Raw genomic sequence first — 20,028 nt, 5'->3', positions numbered from 1 at the left:
ATTTTCCGTCTGACTCTGCCCTCCCCCACTCTTCACTTTTTCCTAATCCTTTTATTCACTCCTCCCTCCGTCTTTTTCGCTTCATCTATCTCCATCTTCGTCTCATTCTATCTCTTTCTCAATCTCCTTCTCTCTTTTCTCTTTTCTCTTCTCTCAATTCCTTCTCATTCTTCTGCATCCCTTATTGCCTGTCCCAGAAGGTGGTATGCATTTTATTCCAGTCCCAGTCCCAGTCTCACTCCGAGTCTCAGTCCCAGTCCCACTCCGACTCTCAGTCCCAGTCCGTCTCTGGATAATATATTACTCTGTACTAAAGCACTCATCAACAGCTTTCATTTGATATCCATATTGTATAAACACTGTCTAGGCATTCACTGGCCCACGTTTTGGCCTATATCTCGAGACTCTAGTCATCCAGGGGTATGAAAATTACCCTCTACACAACTAAAGACTCTCCTGAATTAAAAAAAATGTCATAGTACCTCTAAATCGCGGGCCCACTAAGAAACCCCCTCCCAAAATGTTGTGACACGTGTTTTTTATATATTAAGGTATGACAGAGAGGGATGCATAAAAGCTTGATGCCTAAAATTATGCACCGGAAAGTTATGCCTACTTACTTACTTAAGTATTGCTTAACCATTTAAACGGTTATGGCCGTCCAATAAGCGAAGAAGCGGCTTATGCATAGAAAGAATAGAAAAAGACGGAATCTCTTTTTTTGAAAATTTTAATTGGTTTATAAATTCGGATAAACAATATTCTTTGATGGCGGCATCGGAAAGCATTTAAAGCCTTACGATTTAAATGTATGCTTCTGGAATGTCCGTTCCCTTAATATGATTGGTGCTGATGCCCTGCTTGCTGATGTCCTCGTGAAAGCAAACGCCGACATCACCGCCATCCAAGAAATGCGATGGACTTCAGCAAGGAAAAATTGGAGTGGACATGCAAATAAGCGCCGTTTGGGTGGATTTGCGGTGAGAGAGCGACTTCGGCGTCAAGCACTATCGCTCACGCATATGCACGAACGCGCCCATGAACCGACGGAGGATGACAAAGATGAGGTGAAAGACGCATTCTACGAAAGGCTAGAACACATACACGAGCGCTGCCGCCGCCTGATATAAAAATTGAGCCTCACGGTCGAATAGTGTAGCCTCACCTAATAGACCAAGGTAAGTAAATTTCGCCGATGCTCGAAACATGATCATATCCAGCACCAAGTTTAAGCATGAAGATATACATCAAGCTACATGGTTGGCCCCGATCGAAATACATGTCACCAGGTCGACCATGTTGTGATAGAAGGACGGCATGCCACCAGTGGTTAAGATGTTCGCACGATTCGAGAACCGAAAACCTGCTCGGATCACTACAAAAAAACAAATGAGAGTTAGACGCCACAGGACTAAAATCGCAGCAGATTGCAAATGATATAACAAGTACACTCCACGACATGCTGCAGCAGTGGTAGCATATCTCTAAAGCACTGCCTTCCGCCACCGAGAAAAAAAATTGGTTACAAGCAACTACGGAAAATCAACTATGAAGAACGCCGCGTAACAACCAAAACCAAGGACTTTATGCTAGAGATAAATGTACTAGCTGTAGAACTTAACCGCGTGCAACTACTGGCATATGCTGACGACATTGATATTATCGGCCTGAACACCTTCCCCATATGTTCTGCTTACTCCAAACTGGAAAAGGAAGCTGAAAAGATGGGTTTGCAAGCAGAGTCAGCGCATTTGCACCTTGGCAACCACGTCAGAGTTGTGCTCAAAAATTCGAAATGTTAAAAGACTTAGTTTATTTGGGAACCAGCATTGGCACAAACAACAACGTCAGCCTTGAAATTCTGGGGAAAATAACTTGCCAATCATGCACTACAAGTCATTTAGGTACCGATCCTAATATATTAAGAAGCAACTGCTTTCTCTTTTAGCAATAAAGGGAATCTGGGATACACATAAAAATATATTTGTACCTGCGTCACATGTGCCGTTAATACGCCTTTCATATTACTTCAACATTTACGCCACAATTTTCAAAGACGCCCCCACTCTAAGTATAACTTAGCTCTACTAAATATCAGACAACATTTTTTGATGTCACTTACCTTAGTAAATACCTATCATACATATACGCCCACATACGCCCACATATCCACATATTTATGTGTTTTTAGATGAATAAAAAAAACATTGATATTAATCATGTCATAAAATTAATAAATATATGCGCGCTACCATAGCGATAAATACCGCAACCACAAAGAAAATAAAGAGCAAAAAAAAAAACAAATAGCACAGCGCAATTTTGACCATAAATTCGCAATTTAATCAAATTTCAAACACAAATTATGACCAAATTTTATAACTCAATTTCGTATTTGCTGCTGACTCCTAAAATTATGTTACGTTAAAACAGTGACAAAATCAAAAAGCAAACAAAGGGGATATGTTGTTGTTGTTGTAGCAATGTTTCGCCCCACCTAATAGCTGCGACCGATCACAAATTGTCATTAATATCCTCTAGCGGGAGTCCAAGGAAACTTGCTGTTTCGGTAGGTGTGGACTATAATGAAAGGGGTGTTAGAGGCGTTGGTTCCACATTACAATTAAAGAGATGGTTGGTGTCATGTGGGGACACATTGCAAGCGGGGCATACATTTTGTATGTCGGGGTTGATTCTGTAAGAGTTTAACCTGTTACAGTATCCAGAACGAAGTGGAGCCAGAGTGACTCGCATTTCCCTGGGGAGTATGTGTTCCTCTTCCGCAAGTTTTAGGTACTGTTCTCCGAGTACTGGATTCACCGGGCAATTCCCGGCATAAAGGTCCGACGCCTGTTTGTGGAGTTCACCAAGGACCTGCTTGTGTTGTTTTGCTTCATACGGCTGAGTTCTCAGGTGCCGTATTTCCTCAAAATTCTTACGGGGATGACTCCTTAAGTCCCTAGGCAGTGCTGGCTCATCAATCAGATGTCTGTTGGTATGCCCAGGTTTCTGGGTATTCAACAGGAACTGTTTGGTTAGCATCTCATTTCTCTCCCTGATGGGGAGTATTCTCGCCTCATTATGAAGATGGTGTTCTGGGAACATAAGAATACAGCCCGTGGCGGTTCTGAGCGCAGTATTTTGGCAGGCATGTAGCTTCTTCCAGTGGGTAGTTTTTAGGCTAGGCGACCATATAGGGGACACGTAGCACGCAAACGGCTGGCCAATTGCTTTGTATGTGGTAATAAGCGTTTCTTTGTATTTTCCCCAAATACTGGCAGCAAGGGATTTGAGGATTTTATTACGGCTCTGGATTTTCGGAACAATTGCGGCTGCGTGCTCACCAAAATGTAGATCCTGATCAAACGTCACACCCAAGATTTTGGCGTGTAGGATAGTCGGTAGCGTAGTGCCATCGACGTGGATGTTCAAAATGGTCGACATTTGGGACGTTCAGGTTGTAAATAGGGGCGCGGATGATTTAGTCGGTGATAATACCAGGTTTCGCGAGGCGAAAAAACTGGAGAGATCAGGGAGGTTATATTGCGTAGGGGCTATATTGTATGTGTATGTGTGTGCGAACATATTTTATGCGCCCAAAAAATTAACATAAAAAGACTAGTGTTTATAGAGCAGTAATTTATAGATGTGGAAGTGCTAATGTAATATTATATATAATATGCTTGCATGAAAACTGGTGCATATTTTTAGGCGTTTTTTAATGCATACATGTAGACATATACTGTCCTCTAGCATTGACGGTAATGCTGGTTTGTTTCCAAAAAATTCACAGCTGTCATGTAACATGTTGCATGAATTTATTCACAGTAGGGTATACGAAAATTAAAAAGCTTTGAACTTAACCTAAGTTAGCTGAAAAGTATGTACCCCTTTAATATATATAAATCAAATACAAAAGCTTGGTCTAATGTTGGCAGTTTTTAATTCTTCAGCTTATATGTGAAGCACATTCATATAAGGGTACATAAAACTTGACTGCAGCTGTAAAATATTTCACGCAACCTGCTCTGACGCCTAAATGTATGCAATTTATGGTTGAGAGAAAACAATGGAAAATTTAATTATAACCTTCTAACGGCACATATTAGCTGAAAATGTGAGTTCCGTAAATGTCAAAGGCTGCTGTGGATATTTCAGAAATTATAACGAAAAAATATTTTTATACTTTTAACAAGGGGCCTTATATCAAACTTAATTTTGTCATATATTGTGATTATGAGATTGGATATAGTTTTTCCTCTTTACTCTTTCCCAATCCCTTTTCCAACCTATAGCATATTGGTAGAAAAGCGTTACCAACCTGACCTCAAAAACTTTTAACCAAACAGTCGAAACAAACTTGAACTTTTGTAAATTGCTTGGCAATCAAATCGTTGCATACTTTAAGGCATCAAAAATCTAGCAAATGTAATTTTAGCGTTGAAACGAAAATATGCAGATTTAAGGTATCAATAGTGCACAAGTTTTTGAGCGAACATATTTAAAGTTGTTTTTAACTCTATACTCACTTGAATGTGTCTCTGCTAAAATTTTTGAAAATATTACACTCAGGATGCTCCAACAAACGGAATGCTATTGAACAGTGATGATTCTCCAGCGGTGAAATGTCATTATATCTGGCAAGAAAAACAAATAGATTTTTTTTTTAATATGAAACTTGTTAAAAAGTGAGGCACAATTGCTGAATCTGTGTTAAAATTACGAAATTTGAGAGGAAAATGTGTTATCTACATTAATGAGGCGTTGTGTTATTGAGCAGTTCGAATTTGCGGAAATTCATTGTAACAAACAAGTAATCAAATGAAATGAATTGCAAAAATCTTTGAAGCAATACATATGCATATCATTAGCGTGACACACACACATATATATGATTGCATTGGAACTCGCAGCTGCCAATCATCACCGCAATAAAATCAATGAAATGTTAATTTTGTGCGCCACAAGGTAGGCAATGGAAATGCTACTGGCACGACAGCGCTGAAAGCCCGTGGTAGGCCATGGTTATGTAGATATGCGTGTTTTTGATAATTGTGTATGCAGGGAGAATGTAATGATTGGTGTGATACAAATTATTTTAAATTTTTTCAATTCTTAAAATGTGTGTGAATGTAATTTTTTTTTATAAATCACTTTTACAACTTCTTATCTATGACATATAAATTTCAGAAAGCAAGTTAAAAAAAATTCAAAAAAATGGTCTACAAGTGTGTTCTTTTTTTTATGGGTATCTTGACGAAATTTGGCATGTAGGTTCCTGGGCGCTCATCTTAGATCGCTATTTAAAATGATCGGTCTACAACAACGCCCACTTTTTCGATATCGACAATTTCGAAAAACCGAAAAAGTGCGATAATTCATTACCAAAGACGGATAAAGCGATGAAACTTGGTAGGTGCGTTGACCTTATGACGCCAAAATGTAAATTAGAAAAATTTTGCACAATGGGCGTGGCACCGCCCACTTTTAAAGGAAGATAATTTAAAAGTTTTGCCAGCCGTAATTTAGCAGTCGTTGAAGATATCATGACGAAATTTGGTAGGCACGTTACTCCTATTACTATATGTGTGCTAAATAAAAATTAGCGAAGTCGGATGACGAACACGCCCACTTTTAAAAAAAAAATTTTTTTAAGTCAAATTTTAACAAAAAATTTAATATCTTTACAGTATAAAAGTAAATTATTCATTTAATTCGTCTAGAATACTTTTAATGCCATAAGTCGAACAAAAACTTACCAATCCTTGTGAAATTTGGTAGGGACATAGGTTCCATGACGATCAACCACCACAAACCTACTTGAGTTTACCTCTTTAGCTCGGGATGGTTTTTTGGCTAGAAAGCAAACAGATGTGATTTATACGGATTTTAGTAAAGCCTTTGATTCAGTGAATCACGAACTTCTGATTCTGAAGCTTGATTTACTGGGCTTTCCGAAGAATCTGACTTCATGGCTCTCAAGCTATCTTTCTAATAGAACCCAAAAGGTGCTTTATAAAAATATTATTTCAAAATCAATTAATGTTACCTCTGGTGTACCCCAGGGCAGTCATTTAGGCCCATTGCTTTTTACTCTTTTTATTAATGATCTGCCACAGATTTAAAATCAATCACGATCTCTAATGTATGCCGATGATGTAAAAATTTGCTATACATGCTTGCCTTCGGATTTAACTCGCTCAAATCTACTTCAAGTTGATTTGGACTCATTTCAACGTTGGTGTACAATAAATGCATTAGTTCTAAACTGTTCCAAATGTAAGTTCATGACATTTCATCGCGTGAAGCCTGTCCTGTCGTCTTATGCACTTTATGGCACTCTTATGGAGCGTATATCTTCGATTAACGATTTAGGGGTTCGGTTTGACTCGAAACTGAGCTTCAATTCACATATTTCAGCTATTACTAATAAAGCAATGGGTACTCTTGGTTTTGTTAAACGCTGGGCTAAGGAGTTCAAGGATCCGTATCTGACCAAAGTCCTCTAAACTTCGCTGGTCCGCCCAATACTTGACTATTGCTCGTTTGTTTGGTGTCCATTATATATTTCCCATATAAAGCGTATTGAGTCTGTGCAGAAACAATTTTTATTTTTTGCTCTACGGGCCTTTAACTGGGACTCAAATCTTCACCTTCCGTCTTATAGAAGTAGACTTCTTCTCATTGATTTGCCAACTCTGGAAAATCGTAGAATATTACTCGGGGTAATGTTCCTGCATAAGCTAATTCTAGGTGAGGTTGACTCCTCTGAGCTGCTAAGCCGATTGAATTTTGCAGTTCCTGCTAGGGTTTCCAGACACTACGTGCCCTTCCATTTACCCCTGTGTCGTATAAATTTTGGCAAAAATTATCCTATACGTGTTTGGTGCTCGTACTATAACGACTTCTATAATTGCATTAGTATCGAATGTTCGTTGGTTGCCTTACGCAATGCTATACTTTTCAGTCTCAACTGATATCTTAAAGTTTACTTGTGTAATTTGTAATGATAGTTTAATTTTAGTTCTTGTTCAACGTTAAACAATATTGTAAATTTTTAATTCTATACTTGTATATATTTTTACGCTATCTTTTTTTATGTTACTTTCCTTTGTATTTTGTTAGTCGACCACTCTTGTTAGTTGACTTTAAATAATTAAATAAATAAATATATAAATAACTGTTTTCTGTGAAAATGGGCGAAATCGGTTGAAGCCACGCCCAGTTTTTATACACAGTCGACCATCTGTCCTTCCGCTCGGCCGTTAACACGATAACTTGAGCAAAAATGGATATATTTTTACCAACCTCAGTTCACGTACTTATCTGAAGTCACTTTATCTTGGTATAAAATATGACCGAAATCCGACTATGGCCACGCCCACTTCCGATATCGAAAATTACGAAAAATGAAAAAAATGCCATAATTCTGTACCAAATATGAAAAAAGAGATGAAACATGGTAATTGGATTGGTTCATTGACGCAAAATATAACTTTAGAAAAAACTTTGTAAAATGGGTGTGACTCCTACCATATTAAGTAGAAGAAAATGAAAAAGTTCTGCAGGGCGAAATCAAAAGCCCTTGGAATCTTGGCAGGAATACTGTTCGTGGTATGACATATATAAATAAATTAGCGGTACCCGAAAGATGATGTTCTGGGTCACCCTGGTCCACATTTTCATCGATATCTCGAAAACGCCTTCACATATACAACTAAGGGCTACTCCCTTTTAAAATCCTCATTAATACTTTTAATTTGATACCCATATCCTACAAACACATTCTAGAGTCACCCCTGGTCCACCCTTATTGCGATATCTCGAAAGGGCGTCCACCTATAGAACTAAGGCCCACTACGTTTTAAATAATCATTAACACCTTTCATTTGATACACATGTCATACAAACACATTCCAGGGTTACCCTAGGTTCATTTTGCTAAATGGTGATGTTCCCTTATTTTGTCTCCAAAGCTCTCAACTGAGTATGTAATGTTCGGCTACACCCGAACTTAGCCTTCCTTACTTGTTTAATTTCTTTTTCCTCATTTTGATTTTGTTAAAAAAAAAATCATTTTTGGTACAAACTTTGATTAATATTTTTTTTTTTTAAACTAATTTTGTCGTTATTTTTGTTTTTTTTTTTTTTATTCATTATTTATTTATATTATTGTTTTAATCGGAAAATTTTTAAATAAGCTTAGTTTTTAACTAGACATTTTTTTTCTCTTCTCGCCTTTCAATTTTAAAACATTAAACAAAATTTTTTTTGCGAAATTTGTTTACCACCAACGTTTTTCGTTGTCATTGGCTTAAGCATGTTGTTGTTGTTTTTTTTTTTAAGTTTTGGAATTAATTGCCAAACATTATGGCGCATAGTCATAGTCAAACTAAAATATGTTTTAAATTTAGGTGCAGTTCTTTGACATAATTTTCTATAAGCTATCTGTCAAAAACGCTGAAACTAAATATAAAACCTATTTTATTTTGACTATGACTATACGCCTATATGTTTGTGTTCAAACAATATATATATATATATTTTTTTTTAATTGTTTTAGCCTAATTTTTCAGTGCTCTTGATCATTATTGCCTGAAATTTAATCGGTCTTAAAAGAAAAAAAAAATAAATTTTTGTTTTAATATCAAAAAAATTTAAATTTTTTCTCAACATTTTTCATAAAAACTCTTTTTGTTGTCTTTGGCTTAGATAAGGCGTTGCTATAATTTCATTGCTGGAATATGTATGAATTTCTACAAAACAGTGCTAATTAAAATTAGTTTATAACAAACATTTTTTCATGAATTATGAGAAACGTGCTCATTTTTAAGATATACATACATATATTTTATTTGCTTTTGTGTTTGAATATGTCTAGTGTAATGACTTGCGGGAGATTAACATTGAAATTTTTTTAAGCTCTGAATTTTTATATTGACCTGACGAGGCGTGAAATTATGCACATTTGTGTGATAGATTTTTGTTGCTGATCTTGACCATTGGCAAGGATGTATAAGATAAAAGTTTCAACAAAAAAACGTTCAATGCAATTTTCCAAAATTTTCTCAAAATCTTGTAAATTTTGTTTGGCTGTAATTTTTTCATTGATTAACCGCGAAATGCAGAAAAAATAATTAATTTTTATTTATTTTTGTTTCTAACGAACTGACAACGATTGTCAATTTTCTTTAATCATGCATTTCAAGTTTATTTTGTCCTCAAATGAAGATTTTTAAGAGTAAAATACAGCTCTTAATATTTGCTCTTTTCTGAGCACTTTACATTAGTCCAGTACCGGTACTAAGAATTATGTCCTTTCCAACCTCCCACACTTATCGCCAGCTTCATTTATTTGGGTTGGTGGCTTGAAATCACATCCTTCCAACCTCCTTCACTTATCGCAAGCTCCATTGATTTGGGCGGGTGGCTTGGATTCACGTCCTATTCGACCTCCCACAGTTATCGCCAGCTTCAATGATTTGAGTGGCTGGGTTGGAATTACGTACTTTCTAACCTGTATGTAGTTATTACCAGCTCTATTGATTTGGGTGGTGGCTTTGAATCAATTCCTTTCCTACCTTCCACACTTAACGCCAGCTCCAATGATTTGGGTGACTGGCTTAGATTCACGTACTTTCCAACCTCCTACACCAATCCCCAGCTCTTATTATTTGGGTGGGTGGCTTGCAATCACGTCCTGTCCAATCTCTAATACTTATTGCCCACTCCATTGATTTGTGTGAGTGGTTTTGATAACGCAGCTCTAATTACTGTATGCTTAAAAAACAGTAGCTGCTCAAAATCACGTCCACTCCGACAGCATTATCAATAAATTCCCGTTGCTCGGGAACCGGATAAGCATTGCCAGCTCGTTGAAATAGTAAAGCAAATTTTTTTATTGGATAGTAGACTTACCTGAGTGCCAATTCTGTACGCGCATTTATCTGATAAATATTATTATAGCCAGGATGATCGAGATCATGACATATACAGGACACTAATAATATTAGGCATTCCAAATCACCAAGTCGATGCAGCAAATTGGCATGACGTGTAATGGCGTACATCTGAAAAGGATGAAAAAAAAGAATATTGTGTGAAACATAGTGAACAAAACAAGCAAACAAATAAAATTTGAATTAGTTCTAAAATATGCAAATTGCCTTTAGAAAATTTTTGAATTGAGTATATGATTTCGTTTACAACCACTGTAAACCATTTATGCCAAGATTTGCTTCAAGAAATCGTTTAAAAATGTTTTAAAGATTTGTATCTGTCTCTTTCACGCCAAATCGTGCTCTACGCTCTCTAAGCAGAATATCCACAAAGAAATCTCTCTTCGGACTTAGGCATGTGACTATTTATTCTAAAATATTTCAAAATTGAATTAACCCTTCAAGATTGCAAAAGCTGATAAAAATAAAAACAAAAAAAGTACTCCTTGAAATATTTAGGTACTTCTACGAACAAGTGTCAACAATCTAAATGCAAATCAAGTTAAATCATTGTAAACACAAACTAAAAGGACCTATTCGACATCAATGTAAATACTCAAAGGAGTATGTTTTATGCATGTATCTAAAGTTAGTTATACGTTAGCACGCAACTAAGTATTTGCCTATGTCCGTCCGCTTAGGTAAATTTACTTACTTGCATATATGATAAGTAAAGTTGTTGGAATATTGAATAGTCAGTCTAGGCAAATAAAGCCCTCTAAAACATGGCAGATATCTAAGTAAATAATGTGTTTGTGCGAAAACTTGAGTGCTTTCAATTGGCAAAAGTTTATCTTTACAAATACATATTTACAAACATACGGGCGTTCAAGCACCCTGTAAGAAAAGATATCCAAAGTTGAAGAGAAACATTTAGTATTTAAAAACGCTGGAGTGCATTTTGACTTCTGAAATTTGAGTTCTGATTTTTGACTTCTGATATTTGACTTCTGAATTTTTGTTTCTGAGTTGTGACTTCTGAATGGTGGCTTTCTGAAAAAAGAGTTATGACAAATTTTTTCTGAAAAAAATGTGTTTCTGAATTTTTGTTTTCTGAATTTATGGGGGGAACCCGAAAAACGCAACAGACCCATTGTATAGGAGGTCTCCAAAACAGCTTTTCACACGCTTATCGAACTGATAGAGCTGTCGAGAGCAACAACCTGGGACTGGGTACCTTTTTTGACTTCAAGTGGCTATTGAGTTGAATCGACTTTGGTATAAGTAAGTTGTTAGCATACAGTCACAGCGTAGTGCAGCGGATCAGCAGCTATGAGTAAAATGTAGTATGAGGTACGCCTATGCAGGTGAACTGTTTGCTCCCTCTGGATCAAGTGCGGGAGCGATCTTCTGGAGAACTCGCTGGATAGCAGTTTCAGGTGGTGACTTATGCTGTAGTCATAGTCCTTGATGTGTCCGAAGGAAACATTATCCCAAAAATTAAGGGTACAGTCTGTTCACAAAGAGGTATAAGGTCCTTGAATTGAATTTAGACCACTCGCAATTGGGGTAGTCCCCTTAGTACTGTCTGATAATGACGTATGATATTTGATGGCAAACCATTGTAGATTGCTATCTTCACCATTCTTGTTCTCTGTGGGGAAGACTTACACTGAAGCACGATTCCAGCGATCTTGTGCAGGGATGTATTCGTGCTGTATTCTATACCGGAACTTTGGGCTGCCTTATAATTGGGATAAAGAGGATGGGTCTGTATTGAGGAATTTAGTATTTAACAAGAGAAATGTATGCCAATTAAAGCGCTAAGCTCAATCAATGCGAGATCGAGTGCTTTAGGGAATCGCTTAACAACAACAACAGTTAATTAAACTATTTTTCGATGAAAAATTATCTGGGTAACCGGACACAATGCCATATCTGGAAATTACCCGGTAGACGTCTCTCCTGCTCAACTTTTCTCGTTCTGCCACACTCTCCATCTTTCTTCCGCTGCTATGAGTATCAACCTGGTAGTCGCAATGCGTCTCCAATTGTCGCAAATTGCTCCACTAATGTCGGTAGCGACTACTCTGTCCTTCAAATGCATATCAAGCAATCATCGAACAAAAAACTTCACAATCTTGGCTATGGTCAGTTAAACTTCATAGAGAAGAAAAAATTCAAGACCTATTACCCGCTTGAATTCTTCAAATATGCTCATATCTTGTGGCCATATAGTCCAAAAGTCTTGTGCAGGATCTAAAATGGAAGTCTTCAAATATTAGCCAATACAAGTGATGCCAAAAGCAGGTGGTGGGAAGGGTTACACTGAAATGACAGCCCCTGATCCGAAAAATTCCCGATTCGCCACAAAGAACCAGCTTTCGTGGGAAGCGTTAGCAAATATCTCGCTAGCCTTTCTAGTTTTTTCGCCTCGCGTACTTGGCACATTCACCGGCTTAGCCCACGGCAACCCTTTTAACGACGTGGTATTGCGCCACCGACTGCGCCACGAAGCTATTGCGTGTGACGTTTTATAATTGGCATGAAGCCGCAATTGCACCTAAAGTTCAGAGCCACAACGGAGTCCTCTTAAATCTCGCGGCCAACACTTGGAGCAAAGTAAAATAAAAGATAAAACTCCACCTTGTAGGAATGTCTTCGTGGAGATCCGACACAGAAAATGATCTAGACGAGCATAAAAAGGTCATCATTCACAAATAGTCAGCTACGTGTTATGCCGATAAATACACGCTGAATTCCGTTTTCCTACAGAGACATTCTCACACAAAAAAGCATGTCGATTTTTTAGTAGCGCATAGACCATTGGCTCTCTCCAGTGCAAACTTTTGGCAAAGCAAATTTGGTGCTTTTAACGCTCCATGCGGCGATTGCGCCGACAGCAAATTTGGGCATAAGTTTACAAGTCAAAACTTTCTATTTTTATTGAGTGTCGGACAAAGCATTTATTAGCAATATGTATGCAAAGCATTATACTTGGCTTAGCTTAAGTCTGCTGAGTTTTAAGACAAGTCTTCATAGGGTAATGCATTCATAAAAGACGAAATGCAGTTAAACTCTTAGGAAATTTTTCACATGGAATGGAAGTTTTCTGCGTGATTCCTCAATCAGAGTCAGCTAAAGTGCCGGCCAGGGTTAACAAGTTATTGAGAAAGCTGCTCCTAAAATATTGATTTAAAAAAATATATATGCAAATATTATATCTATGTGAACTGGCCATTCATTTGCTTTTTTCTCCTACAACACAAAAGTTACAGTAAAAGTTAATCAACATTTTGACGTGCAACCAAAACCACAAAATGTTGCAGCAATATTGTTGACACCGATGACACAAAAAGAACTTTAAACAGTCAATGTCGCTTGTTTTAGAATAGCAAGTGAGCAGATTTTGTTTGCGTATAAAGTAAAAGTTAGAAAACTAATTTTAATGTGAAAAGGGGATCATAAAAGCCACATAAAACGTTCAAAAGTATGTTGACCACACATTTGATTGAACGAAAGTGTAAAACTAGATGAAAAAAATATGTGCAGTTTATGGCGCTGCTTCCACTTGGTCATGGAAATAATGCTAAATGAAAGGTGCGCAGAATATAAGCATGAGGATTTCACAGAGTTTTCAGAAGGGATGCGAAACTACTTAAAAAGTGAGTACGCAAATATTTCCAACACGCTAGATTCAGCTTTCGTGTATCAAACCAAACCCTTGCCTTTGCAGGAGAGGTTCAAGATATTACGGAGGCCGATTCAATTACGATGGCATCGAGCCTGAAAAATCGTTGAGTAGAGTGGGAATGACATTCATATGAAAAAGGACAAATATTCTTAAGATGGACGAACTGCGGGCATACAATTCAATATACAGATTAGTTTTGAAACTCACTGAGCATTGGTGTATTTTAACGTGTGGGGCAGGAACGGGGCTGAAAAAAAATATCTCGGTATATAAGTTTGGAGCACTATCCGTGTTATTGCTGAGAATTTTTCCGAAGTTGAGTAAATGCGTTACTTAAGCCATGTTAAACAAACAATTGAAAAGGCTCCGGTTTAAAGGCGCCCACAGACGACTGCATTGGAAGGGGGAGTCTTGCGTCATTAGAAAGACCAAGTCGAGAACTGTTTGAACTTTTGTGGTTCAATTGAAAAGAAGAAGAATGTAGCCGAAAATCAGTGTTAATGGTTGGTTTTTTTATTTCATTTTTTTATTTATTTTATTTATAAATTTTTTTTTTAACTCGGACTTTAGATACGGAGACGGTGAACACACCTGTGTCTAAGTGAAAGAGGGGGTAGAAACTAGGTTTCTTCACGCCCAAGCTCCCAATATACCAAAAACTAGTTTGCGATCGAGGACACCTACTGAATAAAGGTGCAAGATAGGGGAGTTACATCTGTGCACGCAAAGGATTTGCGATACGGACATCCCTTATCATAGGTCGCGCCTTAGATGATTCATAGCGTGTGTTTTCAGTTGTTATCATCTCTGGAAATTTCTGGTCTATTGTAAAAGCCTTGACAAGGTAGCCGCCGGTATAAACAGAAGCGGTGATACGACATTTGCCAACGCACGAAGATCTTAAGTTCTCCCTCGTGCAAGCAACGCAGTGTGTGGCACTTTAATCAAAATCCCGTTTGTAAGACTGGCAGACTTGTTTACCGGTAGATGCAGATAGATTGAGGCATAATCTAAACAAAACTTTCCACTTAATAAAAGGGGAAAGAACGAATGTGCTCTACTTAAATTTGCAACTCTGACTAGAAATTTTTGGCGAAAGGTCATGTATTGAAAAAATTAAGAGTTTTGCCTACCTTTTTTTTGGAGAATCAATTTACTAAATGTATCCTCCGGACAGGCAGTGAAAGCAATTTCGTACTGAGACAATCACCTGGTAAGCCTAATTCGTGAAAAGTTCTAAGAGCTGGATTCGAGTCGATTTTTTGGAGAATTGATTTTGTCGATTCGATTCGCAGAAAAATATCGATACGCAGGAAAAATAGATTTATTTCATTAAATCGAAGCGAACTTATGTATGAGCTTTACTGTTTGCAGAATACAGTACGCAAATGCTACCTTCAGCCGAAAGGGTGTCTAGATGCCTGTTTAAAGAGAAACACCTAAATTCCGTAATGCGTATCGCTTGAACCTCTGCTCTGATCAACAAATAGCTGATCATATCTCGTTTGTTATTTCTCTCTGAGATTTTCTGTATATAAATATTTCCTTGTGTACTGCGGTTGCCGTGGCGTTGTGGTAACGTGCCCCGCATGCCACATCGAAAGTCCTTGGTACACGTCCCGGGCAAAGTAAAATCTAGAAAGAAGTGTTTTCAATTAGAAAAAAGCTTTTCTAGCCGGGCTCGCCCCTTGGCAGTCATTTTGGAAAATACTCCGTGTGTATTTCATGTAGGTCTCGTCCTACCAATTTGTAGGAAAAAGGAAAGGAGCACGACGCAAATTGGAAGAGAAGCTCGGCCCAAGGCTCTTCGGAGGTAAATCCCGCCAAGTATTTATTTATTGTTAATATAATTTTTTTTTCACTTAATGGCCAAGGTTCTGGCAAAGGTAACCCGAACCGCACACTTTTCGGCAAAGTGTTTTGACAATAAATTTGTATCTATTTAATTTCAATTTCAATGAGATGTTTTTGTTATACTATGTACACACCAAATTGGCAATTTATACAATTTGGGCAATTTATTACGCAATTTATCATATAATAAATTGTAATAATAAATTGCCAATTAAAAAAAAAATGCGTAAAAAAATTTTTTTAACTGCAAATGAAACCTTGTAAAGTGTGTTTATTGAGTAAATTTAAACGTCAGTTACGCATGGATCAACTATATGGTTGGCTCATCTCATCAGCTGAATATATTTTTTTCGTTTCACTGGAGTAGGGATTGTCAAAAGAAGATGGCAAACTCAAAATGGAACCAAAACATTGAACACATTTTCTTACAACACACAACAATTTCAAAGTTTTATGTTTTCATTCCATTCCATTCGCCTAATACCAACACGCACATTTTGACAGTCTGAACAAAGGTATATTGTTGCTGTAGAGATGAGCCAACCAGCTATCAAATTACTATTGTGTAAGCTAAATTGAGTTGTATGAACACCACTCAATTTAAATCGAAATGGCCTCAATTTATTTTTCTGTTTGAACATAGTATTAGTTTAGCTCAATTAATGCGCATGCCTTGATGACGCCGCCAACCTTTGAACTTTTATTAAATAACATGCCTAAAAGTATACAGCAAAGATGTAAAATCTCGTTCGTGAGGCAAAAGTAGCACTAATTGAATAAATTTTAAAGACTTTTGCCGCAATTTTCTCTCTTCTTCTTTTTTAAGGTGAATACTTGTGCTTTAAAAACCATAAGTTACCTTTCAAAGTATAGAAGTTTTCGTGACGAGCTCGCGTATATACATATGAATATAGCACGACTATCGCGAAAGATATAACATACTTCAATAATAAACGACAAATTTGGAATCACTCCATTGTACAACTTCAAACAAATTTTAAATCGACTTTTGATACAGATCGTTTGTAGTTATGTATTATGTCTCCTGCTTACTGCCGCTCTTTTGTAGCATAGTTTTAGGTGCTCACAGTAGGGATTCTATTTATTACCAATCAGCATATTTACACGAACTTAGTTGTACTTCCATCTTATTCTATATCAAAGGCATAAAAAACAGAAAAATTTTATTATTATTATTATTAGCTTCTTTATTTAACCGTAGCTATTTAAAACTTTCAGGTACAGTTTAGTAATACAAAATCGGTAATCTTAGCAATAGCTAATTGAGCTATAATGTTCTCTAATATGATATATATTCAGTCTTTTAATTATGCTTGGCAATTCATTAAAAAGTTTTAGGCCTTTATACATTAAAACATTTTGTGCCTTATTGAATTTATAAAATTTAATTCTAAAACCATTCTTGTTCCTTAAGCCGTAGGGTTGCACATCTCCTACATATGCTATTTGGCTCGTTAAGTACTTTGGTAGTAGGTGATATTTCATTTTAAACACAAAAAGAAGTACGTTCATTTCAGAGTTTCTAACATATATGTGATTGGTGTCAGCCTATTACATAATAGTATGCACCGCATCCCTTTGTTTTGTAGTTTTGGCAGCCTGTTTTTCATCTGTGTGGATCCCAGGAATAAAATGGTCGAACAGTATTCAAAATGTGGCTTGATCATTACATTAAATATCTTTACTGCGCTGTTGATAGGTATACTTTTGCGAATTCTTCGGAAAAATCCAATTTTTTTTCGAGATTTTACTGCAGATATAATCTATATGCTTATCGAAATTTAATTTTTTGTCGATGACAATGCCTAGATATTTAATTTCGTCAACTTTATCTTTTATTTCATCATTAACTATAATATTATCTTCCGATTACAATTGCTTTCGTTTTTTTAACGTTGAGTCTTAGCTTGTTTATACTAATATAGTTATAGATAAATTTCAAGTTATAGTTCAACCTAGCAATACACTCCTGACATGAATTTCCGGTAGTATATAATAGTGTATCATCTGCAAATTGACAGATTTCAACTCCTTGTAGTATATTTTCCATATCATTAATATATATTAGGAACAGAAGAGTACCAAGCACTGCACCTTGTGGTACTCCTAGTGTTATTTGTGCAGGCTCTGAGATGCCTTCTGCGACTGTCGTACGTTGCGATCTGTTACTCAAGTAGCTTTCGAACCACTGATTTTCGACTCCATCAATTCCATACCTTCGCATTTTCTCTACCAAAATACACCTGTCAGTTGCTTCGAATGCTCGCTTGAAGTCCAGAAATACAGCAGTTATGCATTTTCCCTCATTCATTTCTGATTTCCAGTGAGAAATTACTAAATTTAACGCTGTCTCACAGCTATTTCGCTGCCGGAATCCTGATTGGTTTTCGGATATCAGTTGATTCTTCTCCATATAGGCTTCCAATTGCTTGTGTACCACTTTCTCAAGTAATTTACTCTCGGTCATTAACATATTTAAATATACTAAAATTATTTCTAAGAAAATTAAAAAAAAAATGCTTGAAAATGCACTAAACTATTAACTCATAACATCAAGACATCGTTCATAGATTGTATGTTCACCAGACGGGTATGCATGATTACTTTTAGAATCATATTTAAAAGGTTATTTGCGTACAACAAAATAATTCCTAAAACAACGTTATTATGTACACAAAAGATGCTTATTTCATCCCACTGCTGTTGTTGTATTGTTATAACGAGAAAAAAATATATACAGCAAATGCATTATAAAAATGTATGTATGTATGATGGGTGTGGTGTAGGTGTATATAGTAAAATGTATGTTAAATTCAAATATAAAATGCCATTTAATAAAGTGGAAATAAATAGCACAAATATTTTATGTAGTAACACCGACATGACCCCCACTGGCAGAATTGGTGTTGAGCTTCTTTATTGTTGAGCATTAAAGCAGCAAAAACTAAATATACATTTTATAAACATCTACTATCACACACACACACACACACATACACTACTCAAACGACATAAGAAGTTCGTGCATGCGATAAATGTCAGCTACCTGGAATTATGTAGATTTGTATACTAAATATTTATGTACCGCGGGAAATATATAGTTTTTAGTTGTATTACCTGCAAGAGGATTATTCCAAAAATATATATTTAAATTTTTTATATTTTTTGTTTCCTTAAATATATTTCTGTATGCAAATCCGAGTGCACTCACTTGCTTAAATATTTAATGCGCAAAAAATATGACAGAATACTTGCCAAGGAAATATTTGCAACTAATAATATTAAAAAAATTATACACAAATAGTACTTTGAAATTGGTTTTGGTAGTACATAAATTATATTCCCTTCAAAAATTGTTTTCAAAACCAAATGCAATTATTTTGAAGCAAAAAAAAAAACTAAAAAATAACATTCTGGGCTGACATTGACTACTTTTTCTCATTTTATTGCATACTTTTAGGAGTAAAAAATACTTTTTTTATCACAATACCTGACAAGAACAAAATTGTGCTGTTTTCTGGGTTGTTTTATGAAGCAATGTTGTTGTTTTTGTAGCGATAAGGACACTCCCCGAACGCCTTGGTGAGTGTTCCCGATGTTGATGGTCCTTTGTCGAATGCAGGTTCGGTACGTTCCGGTAACAATCACTATTAAGGTACTAGCCCGACCATCTAGGGAACGATTTAGTATGACCACATTCAACTTTCTAGGCCACCCCCCGGTGGGGGGGGGTCTTTAGAGTCTCGGCTGGTAATGAAACAGGATTCGCCACGGTTGTCCATTGGGTTGGAGAAGCTATGCATTGCACTGCCAACCCCTTCAGAGGGTTGCGCTACACAACACCTTGAATCAATTTGGTATTTTAGTTGCCTCTATAGGCATAACTACCGTGGGTATATTCTAAGCCCCCTAACCCGCTGGGCAATCATGACACCTCATTTCCATTTTAAATTTTTGTTCAAATGTTAAAAAAGGGGTTTTCAAATAGTTTTCTCGTACGTACTTCATAAATTCAATGCGTTAGTGTCGCTAAAACTCAAAAACGGCTTGACCGATTTCAATATTTTCTGTTTTCTTTTTTCGTTGTGGGTCAAGGATGGTTCAGAAAAAGAAAATCGAACAAGCGGGCGATGCCAAGCCTATTAGGGAAAATGTAAATTCGCTTTATCTTTGCAATTGTTTGAAGCAATTATTCATAAGTATGCAAGTAAAGAGATTTCATATATGAGGAAATTGGGCGGGGAGTGGACGAATGAGGAGACGGGGTGGGGAATGGGAATGGTAATGTGTGTGAGGATGGGAACGGAAATGAGAGTGGGAGTGTGGACGCGGGTGGAATTGGAAGGGAGTTTAATGGCATAAGAAATGAGCAATAACAAAAATATATTGGAATCTAAAGTAGAAGAGAATAATGTAGAAAGTGAAGAGGGTCATCGAGACTCATTATTTGAATTTATAAGTAGGCAAATAAAGTTTTGGGTAGGAAAAAGTCTGCCGGAAATACTAGTTGAAATTTCAGTG

The 20,028-nt window shown here is 36.6% G+C and overlaps 1 protein-coding gene across 1 annotated transcript in view; it reads right to left on the bottom strand.

The window, feature by feature from the left end:
• Pde9 (phosphodiesterase 9) overlaps positions 1–20,028 on the bottom strand; it is a 341,755-nt gene that overhangs the window by 58,423 nt on the left and 263,304 nt on the right. Inside the window, exons 7-8 of the mRNA XM_067780228.1 lie at positions 9,919–10,070; positions 4,530–4,637 (exon numbers count right to left, since the gene is read on the bottom strand). Coding sequence (XP_067636329.1) covers positions 4,530–4,637; positions 9,919–10,070 — 260 coding nt within the window. The remainder of the gene's footprint in view (positions 1–4,529; positions 4,638–9,918; positions 10,071–20,028) is intronic.

This window comes from Eurosta solidaginis, chromosome 4 (assembly GCF_040869045.1).
Source record: "Eurosta solidaginis isolate ZX-2024a chromosome 4, ASM4086904v1, whole genome shotgun sequence".
Lineage (NCBI taxonomy): Eukaryota > Metazoa > Arthropoda > Insecta > Diptera > Tephritidae > Eurosta > Eurosta solidaginis.
Note: the sequence above shows the minus strand (reverse complement) of the source record. Positions and strands in the feature narration are given on the sequence as shown.